This window comes from Triticum dicoccoides, chromosome 4A (genome assembly GCF_002162155.2).
Source record: "Triticum dicoccoides isolate Atlit2015 ecotype Zavitan chromosome 4A, WEW_v2.0, whole genome shotgun sequence".
Taxonomy (NCBI): Eukaryota; Viridiplantae; Streptophyta; class Magnoliopsida; order Poales; family Poaceae; genus Triticum; species Triticum dicoccoides.
In genome coordinates this window covers 316001315-316023561 of record NC_041386.1, presented here as the reverse complement: position 1 = coordinate 316023561, position 22247 = coordinate 316001315, and the positions used below count along the sequence as shown (strand labels likewise).

Sequence of the window (22247 nt, the reverse complement as noted above, 5' to 3'; positions counted from 1 at the left end):
GACCCCCCTCCCACCCCCTGCTCGGCCTCGTGCTAACGCACGCAGTGCGTTAAGTACAGGGAATACAAGAGCAATATAAATCTATAGTGATGTAGGGTAGAGACCCTAATCGCCCGATCTTTCATGAAAGGAGCGGATCCTGGGGAAATCACGAAGAACACGAGGAAGAATGGAAGGAAAACACAAGAGGAAAACACTAAACCGACATGAATAAGTCACACATGGGCTAGATCCTCGAGTACATAGGACGATACACGAATCCACGGACCACTAGGGATGATACACAGTAACCGGTTCTTCTCCGTGAGGAGGTCTTGAATCCACAAGGGGATCTTCCCGTAAAGGGGTCTTGAATCCAAGGTGGATCTTCTCCGTAGATGGGCCGCGGTCTCTCTCGTGCAGTAGATCTGATATGGATGAGCAATGCTCTATCTCTAAAATGAGCTAAACCAATGCTAACCCTAGCTAGGATGAATGGGGGGTCTATTTGTAGTCTAAGTGCAAATGGAGCGAAGTGAAGGGGTACATGGGCCTCGGGCCCGAACACTGTGTGCAGACAGGTACCGGACATCCGCTGGGGACCGGTCGTCCGGTGTCTCAGGAGCTGCCGGACGTCCGGTGTCCTCTGGTCGTCCGGTAGTTCCGCTCTGTGATGGGGGTGTCGGACGTCCGGTAGTTCCGGACTTCCGCTGTTGTTGGCTCGGATGCTGGTGCGCCAGTCGTCCCGTCCGGGCCAGACGTCCGCTCGTTTGCTTCGGGTGCGTGGGTACCGGACGTCCGGTCTGGACCGAACGTCTGCTCGCTGGGGTTCAGCTGAGGCTTCAGGCACCGGACGTCCGGTCCCGGCCGGTCGTCCGGTGGCTGGGACTTTTCTTGCAGCCCTTCTTCTGCTCCGTCTTCTCGTCCATCTTCCTCTTCTTCTTGTCCTTGCTCCTTAGCTTCTCCATTGTACCTGAGTATGCACAAAGTATCCATATGAGGTTGTAGCCATGCTTCATGTGCATCGAAGTGGAATTGTGAGAGGAGAGATGTCACCTCGGTTTCAAGAGCTCTTGCACGTGATCGAGTCATGTGTCCACTAGGCACTTGATGAGACGATGGTAGGTCCATGGGGATGACCTTGGGATGCTCCGCATCATCTCCCCTCCCTTGGGGAAGATCCGTCCTCGGATCAAAATCTTCATCACCATGGAAGGGAGAGAGATCTTTGACGCTGAAGATGTCGCTCACGTTGTACTTGTCGCGCGAGAGGTCGATCTTGTAAGCGTTGTCGTTGTAGCATGCAAGCACCTTGAAGGGTCCATCCGCTCGTGGTCGAAGCTTGGGTTTGCGTTCTTGTGGGAAGCGGTCCTTGCGAAGGTGGAGCCACACTCGATCACCAATGTTGAAGACCATAGGTTGCTTGTTGAGGTTGAGCTTGGTCGCAAGGCGTTGAACTTGGCGCTCGATGGTGTTTCTTGTATCTTCATGCATCTTCTTGAGATGTGTCACACGCGCACTTGTGTCCAAATTGATGCGCTCTTGGAGTGGTAGAGGAAGAATGTCCAATGGTGACAATGGGTTGAATTCGTAAACGACCTCGAAAGGAGACTTGCCGGTTGTAGAGTGTCTTGCTCGGTTGTAGGCGAACTCGGTGATAGGTAGGCACTCCTCCCACTCCTTGATGTTCTTCTTGATGAGTACTCGACGTAGAGCGGAGAGTGTGCGGTTTGTCACCTCCGTTTGGCCGTCAGTTCGAGGATGGTACGCCGTGGAGAAGAGTAGCTTGATTCCGAGCTTGGCGCATAGGGTCTTCCAAAAGTAGCTAAGGAACTTGACGTCGCGGTCCGAGACAATTGTCTTTGGCACACCATGGAGATGCAATATTTCCCTACAAAAGAGATTAGCAACATGTGAAGCATCGTCTATCTTGTGACAAGGAATAAAATGTGCCATTTTGGAGAAACGGTCCACAACGACAAATATGGAATCTTTCCCATTGCGAGTTCTAGGCAAACCAAGTACAAAGTCCATGCTAATGTCTTCCCATGGTTGGTATGGAATCGGTAGAGGCATATAGAGGCCATGAGATTGAGCTTTGGACTTAGCTTTGCGGCATGTCGAATATCGGTTGGTGAAGCGATTGACGTCCCGAAACATCTTTGGCCAAAAGTAGCTCTTCAAGAGCGTAGCAAACGTCTTGTCGCGTCCGAAATGTCTAATTAAGCCTCCTCCATGTGATTCATGTAAAAGCAACAAACGAAGGGATGACTTGGGGATGCAAAGTTTGTTAGCTCTCATAAGATAGCCGTCTTTGATTTAATAGCGCTACCACGATGTATTCGACAAACACTTGGCATAAGGAGTGGCAAAAGTTTCATCATGCGCATAGAATTCTTTGATATGTTCGATGCCAATGACATGTAACTCAAGTTGCGTGACTAGCATGCATATGCGGGAAAGAGCATCCACTACGATGTTTTCTTTACCCTTGATGTACTTGATGACATAGGGAGAAGACTCAGTGAATTCACTCCATTTAGCATGACGCTTGTTCAACTTAGTTTGACCCTTGAGATACTTGAGAGTCTCATGATCGGTATGAATAATAAACTCATGGGGACGAAGGTAATGTTCCCATTCATGTAAAACGCGGACTAAAGCATATAGCTCTTTGTCATGGATGGGATAGTTGAGTTGCACTCCGGAAAGTTTCTCAATAAGTAAGCTATGGGGCGCTTCTCTTGCGTTAACACACCTCCTATGCCATTAACGCTAGCATCGCAATGAATCTCAAAAGGCTTGTCGAAGTTGGGTAAAGCAAGCACGGGAGCATGAGTAAGCAAATTCTTAAGCTCATTGAATGCGATATCTTGGGATGGTCCCCAAACAAAAGGCGCATTCTTCTTGCTCAAAGCATGCAAAGGCGAAGCAATGGCGCTAAAATCCTTCACAAAGCGACGATAGAAACCCGCAAGACCAAGAAAACCACACACTTGATGCAAGTTGGTTGGTTGCGGCCAAGTCTTAATAGCATTGATCTTGGACTCATCTACATGAACACCCTTAGAAGAAACAACAAAACCCAAGAAAACGAGCTTATCAACACCAAAAAGGCATTTCTCCATATTAGCATAGAGACGCTCTTTCCTAAGAGTTTGCAAAATGGTGCGGACATGGGTGGCATGCTCTTTGGTAGATTTGCTAAACACAAGAATGTCATCAAAGTAAACCACACAAATATACCAATGTAAGGGCGAAAGACATGATTCATAAGGCGCGTAAAAGTGCCCGGTGCTTCCGAGAGACCAATAGGCATGACTAACCACTCATACAAACCAAACTTGGTTTTGAATGCGGTTTTCCATTCATCACCCTCTTGTATGCGGATTTGATAGTAACCACTCTTAAGATCAATTTTGGAAAATATAGTGGCACCACTAAGTTCATCTAGCATATCATTTAGGCGTGGAGTGGGATACCTATAACAAACGGTGATAGCATTGATAGGTCTACAATCGGAGCACATGCGAAAACTACCGTCACGTTTTGGCACAAGAATGACCGGTACGGCACAAGGGCTCAAACTTTCACGCACATGTCCATGGTCTATGAGATGCTTTACTTGCCTTTGGATTTATTTGGTTTCTTCGGGGTTGACGCGGTAGGGAGCTTTGTTCGGAAGCGGTGCTCCGAGGATGAGGTCGATGCGGTGCTCGATGCCTCGTAGTGGAGGTAGTCCTGGAGGTAGCTCATCGGGGAAAACATCTTGAAATTCCTGCAAAAGAGAAGACAACACTAGAGGAAGAGTGTGAGAAGTGGTAGTTTGTGTTGCATTGTCCTTGCACATGAGGACGTAGTGTACTGCACTAGATGGGTTCTCACACACTTCTCTCATCTCATGTTTGGTGGAAAATAGAACTAGGTTCTTGTTTTCGCTCATCATGGAGGCAGTCAATTTGGGCTAGTGGCGCTCGCTCTCTTTTTGGTGGCTCACTCTCTCACCATTCTCTCCATGATGGGTCGCTTGCTTATCGGCAATCACATGGCTTGGAGACATATGATGAGGACATGACTACCTTGGATATGACCAAAAATATTGCATATATGCATATTTGTCAGGTGATTTCTAGTGCAAACTATTCAATAATCTATTTATGTTATCCAGAACAAAAATACTTCACACACTTTTGTGTTTTGTCTAATTGCAGGTGTATGGGACATTTGTACAATCCACATATGAAGATAAGGAAGAAAGAGATGTTTATTTGCTGTCCAAAAAGTTCTCTCACGTCACTTTTGGCCCAAGAGAAGATAGAGTCCAAGTCTCTCACGTTTTGGATTCAGATTCGGACTACACAGACATACCTGACTCAAAACGCACACAAGTTTTTCATACGGACTTCGAATTGGGTGATTCTTTTTTTGTTGGAAACTAGGTTTCGTGCACTTTCCAACCCAATTGGAATCACCTTCAAATTCGTCCGGAGCGTTGAGTTGTGGACGAAACAATCTGATGCTGCAGCAGAATCCGAGTCAAACTACAAGTCCAAAGGTGTTACATCACCTCCACTTGGGCCCATTGGCCTTGTACGACCTAGATTTAGTTTTAGGATGCCTTGGGACATCCTCCCACCTCCTTGGCCACCACCCCTTGCTCCTATATAAGTAGATCCATCTAGTAGCTTTTTCCTTGGGATTTGTTTAGTTAAAAGTTAGCCATTGCAACTTCGTGTACTTCATTTGTGTCCAACGACCAGACCAAGACCGCTTCCGGATCCCCATCATTATCAATACTTCATATATATTCGCAATATTCAGATTGCTTTTATCATATTCTTGCTTGTTCTTCGATTGCTTGCAGGAATAGACCTTCGTGGTCAGGTTGATTGTGCTCCAGCGTGGTCAATAACCTCTCGGAGTTGGTTTAGCGATTGCTAAGGCGCAACGTCGTGCACGTTTGTAGTCGGATCGTCAAAGTCTTCCTCACCAAATCGATAGTTATCATCTCATCGAAAGATCGGGACCCCCGCCTCTCGGAGTTGGTTTTGCATCTTTGAATTGATTATTGCTAATCTTTTGCTACCATATATAGCCAACCCAGCTCCACATATTTCTACACCGTGTATACGTACGCTCCCCTGGCAATCGCTTTACTCAATATTCGGAGTTACTTGACACCGCTGGTTGCCGATCACCGCCTGCTGCATGGTAAGAACTTGTAAGACATTGATATTTGCTTTCCTGTGAGCGTTTTACCACCACATCCTAGTAGTTATAGGAACATTATTTTTGGGTTTTGTTTCTTGTTCTACTAATCATGACAGGATCCAGAGTCAATTCATGGGCTTCGTCGATCGCGGGAGACGTGCCACCACCTTTGCAAATACCACAACCGTCACGAGAGGTGCACAAACATCCACATGCACATGATCAGGTTAATGTATCTATACCACCATTTAATGGCCGTTTTAAACCTGCTTTATATATTGAATGGGAGTTCGACATAAAAAATATATTTGCTTCCCATAATTTCGATGAACATAAAAAGGTTAAGGTTGCGGTTGGTTCTTTCACTGGTTATGCTTTGGTTTGGTGGAGTGAATATTGTCGGTTACACCCTGATTATATACCTACTACTTGGGATGATTTGAAACTTGCCATGCGACATACTTTCGTCCCTGCTTATTATACTCGTGACATGATTAAGAAGTTGCAACACTTAAAACAAGGTAGTGAAACTGTAACAAAATATTATGATGATTTACAAACTACCTTGTTGCATTCCTCTTTAGAAGAAAGTGAAGATGATTTTATGGATAGATTTTGGGGAGGATTAAGCCGTGATATTCAAGAGATACTAATTCATGAAGAGTGTTATCCTATGGACCATTTGTTTCATCTTGCTTGTAAAGCTGAACAGGAAATAAAACGACGTGTTGGCCACGAGGAGAACAAGCGCACGGTGCACATTCCAAGAGTTGATATGATTGTTCCTTCAACTACTAGGCATACTATGACAACCACATCCGTTGTTGTCAGGACTACATCACCTCCACCATGTGACACATCGCCCCCGAGAGTGGCTACATCATCTGAGTTGATCATAAGAGGTAATGACAAAGGTACTGATCTTCCATCTCTACATGAGAATGATGAATGCCTTGTCAATTTGAATGCACCATCTGATGAGCTACCCACTACTTTGATCACACCACCTATTTTAGAGGACTACGTTGATAATTTGACTTTGCCATGTGATTAAACAACTGAAATACCAACAATTTTGAGTGCACCCATTGAATTAACTATTGATGCAAAAGAACCAATGTTTAATCATTTTGATATAACCTCTAATCTTGGTGATGATTCTGTGTTGAATGACTTATTGCATGTTTGCTTATTTAAGCATGTTGTAGCATGTAAATTTGATGCAAGTAAGGTTTATTCACCAATGTTGGGATGGTTTAATGATGAACATTGTCAATCTTTTGAAATGAATAAGAGCTTCACTTATATGTGCAAACTGAGTTGCAATATTTTCATGCCTTCTACTTCTTGTGCTAATTTTTTGGCTTTAGATTTTATGAACTATGCAAGTTACTCATCTATTCGTGTGTCATATATGCAAAAATCAAGGGAAGTAAAAATGGATGACATATACATATACAACATGTACACCTTGTCTCTTTTGTTAGCCACATTTCAGATTAAGCAACGCCGAGGACGGCTTTATTTTCAAGAAGGGGAGGATGATGAGGACATGACTACCTTGGATATGACCAAAAATATTGCATATATGCATATTTGTCAGGTGATTTCTAGTGCAAACTATTCAATAATCTATTTATGTTATCCAGAACAAAAATACTTCACACACTTTTGTGTTTTGTCTAATTGCAGGTGTATGGGACATTTGTACAATCCACATATGAAGATAAGGAAGAAAGAGATGTTTATTTGCTGTCCAAAAAGTTCTCTCACGTCACTTTTGGCCCAAGAGAAGATAGAGTCCAACTCTCTCACGTTTTGGATTCAGATTCGGACTGCACAGACATACCTGACTCAAAACGCACACAAGTTTTTCATACGGACTCCGAATTGGGTGATTCTTTTTTTGTTGGAAACTAGGTTTCGTGCACTTTCCAACCCAATTGGAATCACCTTCAAATTCGTCTGGAGCGTTGAGTTGTGGACGAAACAATCTGATGCTGCAGCAGAATCCGAGTCAAACTACAAGTCCAAAGGTGTTACATCACCTCCACTTGGGCCCATTGGCCTTGTACGACCTAGATTTAGTTTTAGGATGCCTTGGGACGTCCTCCCACCTCCTTGGCCACCACCCCTTGCTCCTATATAAGTAGATCCATCTAGTAGCTTTTTCCTTGGGATTTGTTTAGTTAAAAGTTAGCCATTGCAACTTCGTGTACTTCATTTGTGTCCAACGACCAGACCAAGACCGCTTCCGGATCCCCATCATTATCAATACTTCATATATATTCGCAATATTCAGATTGCTTTTATCATATTCTTGCTTGTTCTTCGATTGCTTGCAGGAATAGACCTTCGTGGTCAGGTTGATTGTGCTCCAGCGTGGTCAATAACCTCTCGGAGTTGGTTTAGCGATTGCTAAGGCGCAACGTCGTGCCCATTGTGGACGACTGCTCTATCGAATTGCCATGTCCGTCCAAGGAGAAGATGGCAAACGGTCATTGGGATGACGTCGCACTCCAAGATGTCTTCGTAGGCGCCGATTTTGAAGGAGACTTGTACTCGGTGCTCGACTTGGATAGTGCCAGAGTCACTAAGCCATTGCACTTTGTATGGATGTGGATGATTCATCTTGGGCAATTGGAGCTTGGAGAAAAGTTCTTCACTTGCGAGATTGTGGCAACTCCCTCCATCAATGATGACCTTGACGGATCGTCCATAGATGCCCGCCTTGGTGTGGAATATGGTGCATCTTTGGTCTTCTTCTTGGTGATGTTGGAGAGTCAAGACTTTGGAGACAACAAGTGCGGGACTTGAGTCTTCATCACAAAAGACTTGTTCTTCTTCATTGTTTGCTTGGCGGTGCATGGCGACTTGCTCAAGGGCTTCTATTTCTCCTTCGCTCATGGAATCATAAGTGCCATCATCGTTGAAGATCATGGTGCGCTTGTTGGTGCACTCATAGGACTTGTGGCCTCGGCCTCCGCAAGTGAAACACTTGAAGGAACTCGTCTTGACGGTCTCATCGGTTGGGGTAGATGATGATGAAGCTCTCGGCTTGAAGTTGCTCGTAGGAGGATGGCTTGTAGCGGACGAAGCTTTCTTGGAAGTCGTCTTGTTGATGTTGGAAGTAGAGGGTCTTGTAGTCGGTGTTGGAGTCGTTGAAGCTTGGTTATTGGAGAAGCCGTAGGACTTGGATGAGAACTTGGCATACTTGAAATCATCTTGCACTTGGCATTCCGCTTTGGTAGCTTGGTGCACTAGCTCGATGAGATTTGAGTATGGTTGGAAGTCGGCGATCTTCTTGATAGGGTGATTGAGTCCATTCAGGAAACGTGCCATAGTTTGCTCATCATCTTCCGTCACATTGGCTCTTATCATTGCAATCTCCATCTCCTTGTAGTATTCTTCAACGCTCTTGGTTCCTTGCTTGAGTTGTTGGAGTTTCCTGAAGAGGTCACGGTTGTAGTAGGTAGGCACGAAGCGTGCTCTCATTACATCCTTCATTTGTGCCCAAGTGGTGATGGGTGGTTCGCCTCTTGCCTCGCGGCGCTCTATGATTTGTTCCCACCAAATGAGGACATAGTCTTGGAACTCAAGGGATGCCATCGCGATCTTCTTCTCTTCTTCATAATTGTGCAAACGGACGATCTTGTCAACTTTCAATGACCATGAAAGGTATTCTTCGGGATCGTTGCTTCCGTTGAACTTGGGCATGGTGAACTTGAGCTTGTCGTAGCGTTGCTCTTCATTGTGTTGGGGTCGGGGATGATGACGCCCATGTTGTAGATGATTGTTCAACTCATGGTGCTCTTGCAGCGGAGGGTTGTCAACCTCGTGTTGCTCTTGTCGCGGAGGATTCCCATTGTCACCATGCTCGTGATGAACTTGATGGTCTTGGCGAGCTTGTGGAGGAGCGTGTCGAGCTCGATGCACGTGAGCTTGAAATCGTCGTTCTTGAATTTCTTCGCGAAGTGCTTCCTCTTGTTCACGGGCTTGTCGGCCTCGGTCGGCAACGGCTCGACTTGCATCGCGTAGAGTTTGTTGCGCCTCAAGTGCTTGAGCATCACGGAGTAGTTATTCTTGACGTTGTGTCTCGGCATCTTGTTCAAGTTGGTGGAGACGCGCACGTTCTTCCTCTTCATGTTGGCGTTGTTGTTGCTGTTCTCGAGCGAGCGCAAAGGCTTCTTCGGTTTGACGTCGTCGATGTTCTTGTGAGTCGGTGTCTCAAAATGGGTTGAGGTTTGCTTGACGGTCCGTGCACGCGGCTCGACGAAGAGTGTTCGATGTCGGTGTACTTGAGCCGGAGAGGGTGAAGTCGGAGTGGCGACTTGAACAGCTCCTTCTTGAAGTGGAAGAAGAGTGGTTGAGCAACAAAGCGCGAATCTCGTCCATCCTTGCGTCATTCTCTTGCTTGTGATCGTCGGGCTTGTGGTCGAAGTAGTCCCTTGTATATTGCTCGTAAAGTCGCAAGTCGGCGGCAAGGTTGTCGATGCGTTCACTCATAGCTTGTTGCTCTTGATGCAAAGCACGTTGTGCACCAAAGAGGTGACTCTTGGTGACGAAGGAGTTCATGTCATCGTCTTGTTCCATGAAGAGTGGGTTGGTAGAAGTAATTGGCCTATCCATCATCCCAAGACAAGTGTGAGTGGTAGAAAGAGAAGAACGAATACCAAACGTACCTTGACCGAAGTTGAAAGTGAATCGATGATCACTCCAATGTAGGACAAGGAAATAGCCCAATTGGTACGAATTCTCGTCGGTTTCTCACACCTACACAAGTAAAAGCTTATGGTGGAGCTTGGTTATGATGGTGGCACAATTTTTAATGTGAATGTAAGCAAGATTCAGTAATGTTGGAGAAGATTCGCAAGATGCAATGTAACAAGTAGACCAAGCATATAAGGTACACGGAAACACACGCGCAAAAAGATAAGTGGGGTTGTGCAACCAAGGGTGAGCCAAAATGTGGAATCCACAAAAATGCTCTTGTTGCACAACACTAGAGAGATGCTAGCACGATTGCACGATAGGCGGATACAAGAACTTGTGCACAACCTAATTAGCAAAAATGCAACGACTTCTATCCCAAATATGTTTTATGCAAGGTGTTGCTATGATATGATCCAAGATGATCGAGTATGACAATCTTAATGTTGTATGATGCTATGGTTCTTGCTTAAAAGCTTGGTTGGCTCTTTGATGTTTGAGCTCTTTTCTCATGCAATGCTTGATGAACCAAGATAGAAAGTGAGTATGCCATGACAACTTTGTGACACAAGAGATGATACCAATATAGGCAACAATGATGTATGTATGTATGCTATGGGTGTAAGAGATATACGCACATGGTCTAACCCCTATTCCTCGATCCTTTTTCGTGGTTCCGCTCACAATGATCAATTGAGGCTAGGGGTTAGGGACCTTTATATAGTGCTGTTCCAGTTAATTTCAAACTGTATAAACTGCAGATAAATGTCCAGATAAAATCTGTTTAAACGAAGACTCCAGGTTAACTTAACCAACCACGATCATTAGTAACCATCAAGGAGTTTCATCTGCAAACTGTCCCATAAGCACGTACATGTGAGTCGCACGCTGAATTTGAATTACAATTCGAATTCACAGGCTTTACCAATTCATGGAGCCAATCCCGTGAACAACCTAGCATTCCATAATATGCTGTGCCCGGGCTAATATACATTTAGTACAATAAATATTCCAGCATTAATAAATACTGTTTCCAGCATATATGTACCGGCTTCCATGAACTATATACCATTCATGTATTCCAAGCAATATTCAAGTGCATCGGTAAATTCCATATCGAGGTAAACATATTCCAGGAACTATGTAGTAAAAATGTTGCAAGCCACACATAAGTATTTCCTACATCTCCCACTTGGCTAAAACATTCTAATTCCATAAACGAACACCCATGTTGCAAACATGTTTACAAAATACTTCCTGACTAAGAGGTTTAGTCAGTGGATCGGCAACCATGTCCACACTAGGTAAATAATCTAAACGAACTGTTCTTAATCTATTAACGACGTCATGAATGTAATGATATCTTCCCTCAATATGTTTGGTTTTGCTATGAAACTTGGGATTCTTTGAGACCTTGATTGCCGCCTGGTTATCACAGAAAATAATAACAGGATATGAAGCGCTTTCCACCACCACGAGAGACGCAAGAAACCCCTTTAACCATACACCTTCTTTCACAGCTTCCGACGCAACAATATATTCAGCCTCCATAGATGAAAGTGCTACAGAATCTTGCTTCTTGCTACTCCAGGAAATAGCTCCTCCTGCTAGTGTAAACAGATAACCAGAAGTCGATTTCCGGTCATCAAGATCCCCTTGCCAATCAGCATCAGTAAACCCCTACAGCTGAAGATTGTGTCCATTAAAACACAAAAAATAGTCCATAGTTCCTTTGACATAACGCAAAGTGTTCCTAATCTGTTTCCAATGCTCAGGTCCAGGGTTCACTTGATATCTACTCAAAAAACCCGCGGCATGGCGTATATCAGGTCTTGTAAATAGCATAGCATACATTAAAGAACCCAATGCAGATGAATAAGGAATATTGCTCATTTCTTTCTTTTCCTCAGGAGTTTTAGCACACATTTCCTCACTAAGTTTAGTTCCCCTAAGAATAGGTACTCTAACAGGCTTGCAATTTTCCATAGAGAATCTCTGAAGTACATTATTGAGATATGCCTTTTGAGACAAACCCAACATTCTCTTCCTTCTATCTCTACGTATTTCCACTCCCAGAACATAGGAAGCTTCCCCCATATCCTTCATGTCAAATTTAGAGGATAACCAGGTTTTAACTTCCATCAGTGTAGATTTATCATTTGAAGCAATGAGAATATCATCAACATAAAGAGATAACAAAACAAATTTATTTCCCATTATCTTAAAATAGATACAATGGTCACCTTCCATCATTGAAAAACCATATGACGTGATTGCATTATCGAAAAGAATATACCACTGACGTGAGGCTTGTTTAAGACCATATATAGACCTGTTTAATTTACAGACCTTCCCTTCATTCCCCCTTTCCACAAAACCTTCTGTTTGGTTCATGTATATTTCTTCTTCCAACATTCCATTTAAGAATGCTGTTTTAACATCCATTTGATGCAATTCCAGATCATAATAAGCGGTTAATGCACTAATGATCCGTATGGAGGTAAATTTAGCAACAGGAGAAAAGGTTTCTACAAAATCAACTCCTTCCATTTGTGTAAATCCTTTAGCAACAAGCCTTGCTTTATACTTATCCACCTGACCAGTCGCATTCAGTTTCCTTTTAAAGATCCATTTAGAACCAATAGACTTTCAATTGTTTGGTAATTCAACTAATTCCCAAACATTATTTTTCCTCATAGAGTTTAATTCTTCCTGCATGGCTTCCATCCAAAGATTTGATTCAGGACTTGCCAAAGCAGCTTTGAATGATTTTGGTTCTTCCTCTAAGTTCTGAATTTTAGAGTGCACTTCCCCCAGAAAAACAAAATACTCATCTAAATATGCAGGTGGTTGTGTATTCCTCCCACTTCTCCTAGGCATGCTATTCGAAATAGAGTTAGTAGATTGACTAGCATCATTATTTTCCTGAACTAGAGGTTCAGTTTCAGGTAAAGAGATATCTTCAGGTTCTACTAATAATTCCACCCTAGCTCGTTTAGCACGGCGAGGTGTATCCTGATCAAGAAAAACTGCATCTCCACTTTCAATCAATTTCTTTCTTTGAGGATCCCAAAAACGGTAACCATTAGAACCTGATGCATAACCAATAAAAATTCCTGGGGTACTTCTAGATTGTAGTTTGGTGCGCAACTGGCTAGGTATCCTTATTTGAGCATTACACCCCAAACTGCCAAATGGCGAAGTGAGGGCTTCCTTCCCTTCCAAAGCTCATAGGGTGTTACCCTTATAGCTTTAGAAGGTGAGTGATTCAATAAATATACAGCAGTGTGAAGTGCCTCTCCCCAAAAAGACAATGGCAAGTCAGAATAAGCCATCATAGACCTAACCATATCCATTAAAGTCCTATTCCTTCTTTCCGCCACTCCATTCTGTTGTGGAGTATATGGCAAGGTATAGTGATGAATAATGCCATGTTCTTTGCAGAAATCATCTAGTATTCCTGACGTGTATTCACCACCACGGTCAGTTCTAAGTATTTTAATTTTCTTGTTTAGCTGATTTTCCACTTCCGCTTTGAACACTTTAAAAGCATCAAATCCTTCCGATTTGTGTTTAAGCAAATACACATAACCGTACCTTGAATAGTCATCTATGAAAGTGATAAAGTAGATTTTCTGCCCTCCCAAAGTGGGTGTGGAAAATTCCCCACAAATGTCAGAGTGAACAATGGCAAGTTGTTCTGTTGATCTATTTGCTTTGGGAAAAGGCGACCTTGTCATTTTACCCATAATACATGCTTCACAAATACCATAATCCTCCCACTTAAAGTTCAAAATTCCAGAACTAATAAGTTTCTTAATCCTATTCTTAGATATATGTCCAAGTCGCAAATGCCACAAGTAAGATTCAGAACAATTATTCTGTCCATTTATATTCCTCACAACGGAGTTATCTTCGCCTACTAAGCAATTATTTTCCATGATGTCATTTAGAAAATATAGTCCATCATGTCTATCGCCTGAATGTACTAATCTTCCATTTAAGACAATTTTAGCCTTCCCATCACCAAAGATAATTTTGTATCCAATTGACTCTAGTTTGGACACTGAAACTAGATTCCTTCTCATATTGGGTGAATAAAGTGCATTTTCCAACACTAAGTTTCCTCCATCAGGGAGGTTAAGCACATAGTTTCCAATTCCTAGTATGTCTGCTTTTGCTTGAGTTCCTAAATAGACATGTCTTGTTCCTTTTGGAATTGTTTTGAGTGTGGCAAAAGAGCTAAGTTCTCTAGCTATGTGTGAAGTTGCACCAGAATCTACTACCCAACTATTCTGAAAAATAGTAGTAAATAAGGATTCAGTGCAAACATAAACATCGATAATACCTTCAGGGGATTGATTCCCCTTGCGGCTGTCATCCTTGTGAAAATTATCCCTTTCGTTGTTCGTCTTCCTCCTCTTGGTGCATTCTGACCTGAAGTGGCCTGTATTACCACAATTATGGCACTTGTAGTTCCTCTTGTCAATCTTCTGAAAAGAGTTGTTGTTGTTGTTATTTCCATGTTGCCCCCTGTCCCTCCTCTCATCTCTGTAGTTCCTTTGATCCCTGTCACATTTATAATTGATCTTGTCCCTTAGGTCCGGTCCTCCTCCTCTCTTATTCCAATTCCTCCAGTTCCCATTGTTTTTGTACTCACCAAGGTGAAGCTCTGGCTGATAAGAAGCTTTATCTTTCCCTGAGTTAAGCCTGCAATCCTCCTCCATTAGCAAGTGTTGCCTCAGGTTCCTCATATTGAGTGTGCGTTCTGAATGACAAAAAGAAATCTTGAACTGTTCCCATGATGGTGGCAAAGAATTCAGAACAACCATGACTTGTACTTCCTCTTGGAACGGATAACCAGCAGTTTTTAATTCTTCCGCCTAGACACAGAGCTTGTTGAAGTGTTCATTGACTATTTTATCACCCATCTTCGATGTCAGAAACTTGTTCACAAGACTAAGCACCTTCACAAGGGAAACTTCTCCAAAATCTTGTTCCAGCCTGAGCATTATTCCACAAGCTGTTCTATCCGACTCATATTCCGCAGCCAACGAATCAGTCATCGAGCCAAGGATATGAACTCTGGCAGTCTTGTTGTCCTTGGTCCATTGCTTCAGTTCATCATTGTATTCCTGCTTTTCTTCATCTGTAGCATCCTCTGCTGGCTCGTTAGGCGCCGGAGTTTCAGAAACATAATCAATATTCTCAGCCGTAAGCAAGAACATGATTTTCCTTTTCCAAACCGTGTAGTTTGTTCCATCAAGTTTGTAGGCACGGAGTAATTCAGCGAACACCCCATTGGAAGCCATTGAAATTGGTTTCTTCTTCAGTTACCTGAAGTTCCTGTCGTTGTTGATGTCGGAGCAGTCCTTGCCGTGGACGCGAAGCAGGCTGGCGAGAGTTGGTCAGGGCGAGCTTGATGAGGCGGCAGTAAGCTGGCGACGAACATGGCGGGCTCCCTCCGGCTCGGCAAGGTTGACGGGGCGAACGTCGATGGGGAACGGCGCGAACGTCGAGGAGGAGCCGGCCATGAGCGATGGCAGGGTCGGCCCGAGGTGGATGGGGAGGCGGACCAGAGGTGGAGATGTGGGCGTGGGGTGGATGCGGCGGCGTTGGCCGCTGATGCGAGCGGAGCGGCAACGCTAATTGGTGGAGGTCGAGCAATGCAGCGGCGGCGCTCGGTCGAGAGGAATCGAGCCAGATCGATCTAATCTTGGGTGGAGCTGTTGTGTACGTACATGCCTATCTCTTTCCCTTTTTTTAAGGAAAGAAAGACAGAGTACGCAGCGGAATACTAATCCAGATCGTAATTGATTTGACGACTAACAAAATCGTCAAACCCTTAATCGGCTCTGGTGCCAATGTAAGAGATATACGCACACGGTCTAACCCCTATTCCTCGATCCTTTTCCGTGGTTCCGCTCACAATGATCAATTGAGGCTAGGGGTTAGGGACCTTTATATAGTGCTATTCCAATTAATTTCAAACTGTATAAACTGCAGATAAATGTCCAGATAAAATCTGTTTAAACGAAGACTCCAGGTTAACTTAACCAACCACGATCATTAGTTACCATCAAGGAGTTTCATCTGCAAACTGTCCCATAAGCACGTACGTGTGAGTCGCACGCTGAATTTGAATTACAATTCGAATTCACAGGCTTTACCAATTCATGGAGCCAATCCCATGAACAACCTGGCATTCCATAATATGTTGTGCCCGGGCTAATATACATTTAGTACAATAAATATTCCAGCATTAATAAATACTGTTTCTAGCATATATGTACCGGCTTCCATGAACTATATTCCATTCATGTATTCCAAGCAATATTCAAGTGCATCGGTAAATTCCATATCGAGGTAAACATATTCCAGGAACTATGTAGTAAAAATGTTGCAAGCCACACATAAGTATTTCCTACAATGGGAAGTATGATCACTAATGTGCACAAGTCTCGTTGCCGGCAATACTCAATGGCTAGTCATGATGGGTAAGCAACGCAAAGGAGTAAGGCGATGATGGCTATCAATGTAATGGCAAGAGTGATATGTCCAATATCAAGATGAAGTTACCGGTCTTGCTTCTGGTATGGTGTCAAAATGGTGGCACGAATACCAAGTCGTAGTCGAGGTGGTCGTTGTTGATGACGCGTCCGTGGCGAAGATGAGCGGCGGTGATGTCGATGTCGAACCGTACCTAGATAGCCGAAACACAAAGGGATACGATACCGCAACCCAAATTCTCAAAACCAAGTGCGACAAAAAGCGTCGGAGCAGGTAGCGGGTAAGTGGTGGTGTGGGTTGGGATATTGGAACGGTTTGCGGAAGTCGGAGGTGGTGTAGCAGATGATGTGGTGGAAGTAGCGGTCGTCCGGAAGTGGGCGGATGTCCGGTCGCCGGACGTCCGGTAGGGTCAGAAATCTGCTAGTTGCTGCTCGGGTTAGAGGTTCCAGTCGTCCGGTAAGGTCAGACGTCCGGTGGTTCCTATGGCTCCGGACGTCCGGTGAGTTGCGGTCGTCCGGTGGGTCTGGGGCAAAATAGATATGAATTTCATGGATTTTGGATGGATTTCGAGGTGGATATGGTGGGGGAAGGCTAGATCCACTTGCAACACAACAAATTCACGGATCAAAACCAACAAAACATCATCAAAACTCACAAAACACAAGAAAAAGTTTTGGGGCTATTTTTGTGGGGATTTTCGGATTAGGACGAAAAACAACAAAATCAAGCTAGAAAACGAAGAGGGGGGCTCCGAAATCGTGATCAACCTTGCTCTAGATACCAAGATGATGTAGGGTAGAGACCCTAATCGCCCGATCTTTCATGAAAGGAGCGGATCCTGGGGAAATCACGAAGAACACGAGGAAGAACGGAAGGAAAACACAAGAGGAAAACACTAAACCGACATGAATAAGTGACACATGGGCTAGATCCTCGAGTACATAGGACGATACACGAATCCACAGACAACTAGGGATGATACACGATAACCGGTTCTTCTCCGTGAGGAGGTCTTGAATCCACAAGGGGATCGTCCCATAAATGGGTCTTGAATCCAAGGTGGATCTTCTCCATAGAGGGGCCGTGGTCTCTCTCGCGGAGTAGATCTGATATGGATGAGCAATGCTCTATCTCTAAAATGAGCTAAACCAATGCTAACCCTAGCTAGGATGAATGGGGGGTCTATTTATAGTCTAAGTGCAAATGGGGCGAAGTGAAGGGGTACATGGGCCTCGGGCCCGAACACTGTGCGCAGACAGGTACCGGACGTCTGCTGGGGACCGGTCGTCCGGTGTCTCAGGAGCTGCCGGACGTCCAGTGTCCTCCGGTCGTCCGCTGGTTCTGCTCTGTGATGAGGGTGCCGGACGTCCGGTAGCTTCGGACTTCCGCTGATGTTGGTTCGGATGCTGGTGCACCGGTCGTCCGGTCTGAGCCGGACGTCCGCTCGTTTGCTTCGGGTGCGTGGGTACCGGACGTCCGCTCGCTGGGGTTCGGCTGAGGCTTCAGGCGCGGGACGTCTGGTCCCGGCCGGTCGTCCAGTGGCTGGGACTTTTCCTGCAGCCCTTCTTCTTGTCGTCCGGTGTCTTGTCGTCCATCTTCCTCTTCTTCTTGTGCTTGCTCCTTAGCTTCTCCATTGTACCTGAGTATGCACAAAGTATCCATATGAGGTTGTAGCCATGCTTCATGTGCATCGAAGTGGAATTGTGAGGGGAGAGATGTCGCCTCGGTTTCAAGACCTCTTGCACGTGATCGAGTCATGGGTCCACTAGGCACTTGATGAGATGATGGTAGGTCCATGAGTATGACCTTGGGATGCTCCGCATCATATAGACAACTAAAAATGGCCCCCCAACCCCCTACCTTACCGTACAAACAATAAAATAAACCAACTTGATACAGGCAAAAAGCAGTGCATATGGTTAGGCAAAGCAGTGTATTTTGTTAGGCAAAGCAGTGCTGGATCGTAAAACAATGCAGTTACAGGATACACACATGAAGTGCAGCACAAACTTGTAGACAAAATGTAGTGCTTTTTGTTGGACGAAGAAGTTCGGGGTCACATGCAAATGCAGTTTATGGGACACATATGATAAATATAAGCGTGACAAATGCCAGTTCACACAGAACGTGGTCGTCAACAAAATAAAAATATACACATATATATACTGTATGAGTTATTCATATAAAATAGACATACAGTTCTGTCACGACAAAGTGGCGCATGACTGATTACCACTCAGATTGCACTGAAGTGGTATGTCATTTTTTCTTGCCAAGTGCAAAGCTTTTTTGTGTTTCTCCTACTGCATTTTTTTAATAAACTGCACATGCAATGTTAGCACACATAGAACCACACTTGTTTATGTAGTGCACTGCAACATATGCGTGACAGAACTGCATTTTCTCACACCCCCCATTTTCATAAACTGCACATGCAATGTTAGCACACATAGAACCACACTTGTTTATGTAGTGCACTGCAACATACGCGTGACAGAACTGCATTTTCTCAGGCCCCCCATAATCTGTGTAAAAAGGAAATAAAAGGAAATGACCTTAGTCCTAGTCCTAGTGACGCAAGGACATGGCGTAACTCATACAGGTTTGTCTAGTATCTATATCTGTATGTGTATTTTATATGAATAACTCATAAAGTATATATATGAAAGAGGACGATTAATTGCTGCACTCCTAGTCCTAGTGACGCAAGGACAGGGCGTAACAAAATCATCATCATCAACATCAAATACATCACGTGGAGAGCTAGGTCGAGAAACACGTCCACCATTAGGTCTAGACGCCACAACTATGTTCAAACCATCTCCAGCCAAAGAACCAGAATTATCTGGAGAGATTTCAATGGCACAATCCTCCATAACCACCTCAGAACCCTGGGACTCAAACAGTGACGTACAACCTTCATGAAGCCCCCCATCAAAACCTAAAACCGTGTAGAAAAAACATGGAAACACTCAGCACAAAAATACAAAACCTAAAAACATGTAATACATCTCATTAAAATAAAAAATACAGTTCACTAAAGAATAGAATGCAACACAATTGTCTACAACAATGCAGTCCACTTGTCTATAGCAATGCAGAACAAAAATGTATACAACAATGCAGCCCACTTGTATACAACAATGCAACCCACTTATAAAGAACAATGCAGCTCACTTGCCCAATATATAAAATGCATCTCACTAACACAACAAATAAATATACACATCCATTCTAAATCACGAACTTAACTAAACAAACTAGTAAAAAAGCCCGTAAGAACCGGAAGCAAGCAGTAGACAAAAAATAAATAAAGGAAGGATAAAGAAGTTCACTAGAACAACCTTTATCTACAAAAATTAAAAGTGATGTTAAATCAAGGGAACACTTTCTCGATGTGAGCCAACTATAGAGCATGGCCTTTCTGATGTAGCCAATGTGCTCCACCCCAAACTGAGCAACTCGAACACCATCCCAAGTCTGCAAGAATTGAAACATATAGAATCCACAATCATGCCTGCAATGAAAGAATAAAAAACATCAGTTTGACAAAATGAAATAAAACAAATTGAGCAGTATGGAGAAGAGGTGCTGTACGGAACACACCCATTTGGCTGCATTGGGACAATGACATGTTTCAACACAAATCCATCAAGTGTAGGAGGATTTAGCAGCTCATCCGAACTTGAGCTTCCTTCTTTCCATGCACGCTTGATATTTTTAACCATCCTCCTAAAAACGCTGATCGCATCAGGGCTGCCAGGTTTATGGAGCGAGTCAAGAAATTCAAACCGCCTTTCTTTCACATTTAACGCAACTACACAATAATGACCAACGCCATCCCTCATCTCTAGCGAATCAAAAGTTGCAAAAATGACCTGTTCGAAGCACAAAAAATAAATATAATTATTATAAGAAGAAGAAACAGAAACACTATAAAAACAAACGCGCAAAATATAGTTTTCGTCACATAAAAATGTTACTCACCATATCCTTTTTATCAACACGCTCCTCACCTTTTGAAGAGAACATCATTTTAGCACTCCTACCTACAGTACCACCATTCCAAATATTTGTCTGCCAATACAAAACCAAAAATCAAATAGTGCTCAAGAAAACATGTCATAACATGAAATCGGAAAAGAAAATAAAAAAATAAAACAAAAATTTCTGCATTCTTACACAAATATGGTACGTGACAACAATTGTCGGAGATCCCTTAAACTTATCTACCAGCAAAGAAACCCCAAGATCTACAAGTCTTGTAGTGAGCATCCCTTTATCCCAAAAGGATTGACCAACTTCGCCAATGGTAATATCACCCATCTTAGTTTTTAAAGCAATCATGTCCCTGAATTTTTCATGAAAAACTGAAACATAAGATACTAAAAAAATAACAACAAAGAAAAAGGGATAAAAACCAAAATTAGAAAATACATATGAACAAAACAATTTCTAAAAAACCATACTTCTTCTTCTTGTCCTTCCGAACCCTCGTAACAGAAGCGTACAACTCATTGTATCTTTTCAGAAGAGTTGGATCAATGCTCGACGGTGTCACAACAGGAAGTTCGTCATTTGTAATAAAAAGATGAAGTTCACTTACCCAAGTAATGAAGTTTAAATATTAAGACAAGGAAATTCTGCTAGCTATTTTGAAAATCATAAACAAAAGATCAAGTTTCACTTATCATTAAACATCTAATACAGATACCATAGTAATTAAACAAAAATGAAATAAGAAAAACTTCAACTGTATTGTTCGAAACAAAACTCTTGCCTTCAGTATCAGAGTCTTCATGTTGTTGTTCTTCAGAGCTGATCAAAACATTTTCTTGGATAGATTGCGACGAATCCACCACAACCTCACTGGACTGCCCTTCTGCAGCAACAACAGCATTATCTGGATTTACAACAGTCAGGCCAACCGCAACATCCTTAGATACTTCAGCTACTTGAGCCTCCACTCTCGATACTTCAGGAACATCATTGGCTGCCAGACAAACAGGGGAAGCAACAACACTAACAGCAGGGACGACATTCTCCAGCGGCTTTTCAATGCCAAAATCAGAATCTTCATGCCGACTGGGGGAAACAGCATCATGGGATTCTTGAGCTACAGAAGGGTCTGCACAGTCGAACATAACAGCGTACATCAAGTTTATAACAACAACAAAAAATTAAATTACAACACACTAACAGAACAAGTAATACAACTATACCTTATGATAGAGGCGAGGGTGTCCCGATCTTTCGATGAGATGATAACTATCGATTTGGTGGAGACGACTTTGACGATCCGATTATAAACGTGCAACGACGTTGTGCCTTAGCAATCGCTAAACCAATCTCCTGAGGTTACTGACGATGCCGGAAGCACGGTCAGCCTGACCACGAAGGTCTATTCCTGCAAGCAATCGAAGAACGAGCAAGAATATGATAAAGCAATCTGAATATTGCAAATATATATGAGGTATTGATAATGGTGGGGATCCGTAAGCGGTCTTGGTCTGGTCGTTGGACACAAACGAAGTACACGAAGTTGCGTTGGCTAACTTTTAACTAAACAAATCCCAAGGAAAAGCTACTAGATGGATCTACTTATATAGGAGCAAGGGGTGGAGGCCAAGGAGGTGGGAGGACGTCCCAAGGCAGCCTAAAACTAAATCTAGGTCGTACAAGGCCAATGGGCCCAAGTGGAGGTGATGTAACACCTTTGGACTTGTAGTTTGACTCGGATTCTGCTGCAGCATCAGATTGTTTCGTCCACAACTCAATGCTCCGGACGAATTTGAAGGTGATTCCAATTGGGTTGGAAAGTGCACGAAATCTAGTTT

The 22247-nt window shown here is 43.5% G+C and overlaps 1 protein-coding gene across 2 annotated transcripts; it reads right to left on the bottom strand.

Moving 5' to 3' along the window:
- Nucleotides 1–10980: 10980 nt before the first annotated feature.
- LOC119285842 lies at nucleotides 10981–14996 on the bottom strand. Of its 2 annotated transcripts, none has more exons than XM_037565172.1 (2): nucleotides 14249–14996; nucleotides 10981–11586 (listed from the first exon to the last, which is right to left on the bottom strand). In XM_037565172.1, the coding sequence occupies exons 1-2, from the start codon at nucleotides 14730–14732 to the stop codon at nucleotides 11570–11572; spliced, it is 501 nt and encodes a 166-aa protein (XP_037421069.1). In that variant the 5' UTR covers nucleotides 14733–14996; the 3' UTR covers nucleotides 10981–11569. The 2 variants fall into 2 exon arrangements, with proteins under 2 accessions (XP_037421069.1, XP_037421070.1); XM_037565173.1 differs by having other exon boundaries at nucleotides 10981–11580.
- Nucleotides 14997–22247: the final 7251 nt, after the last annotated feature.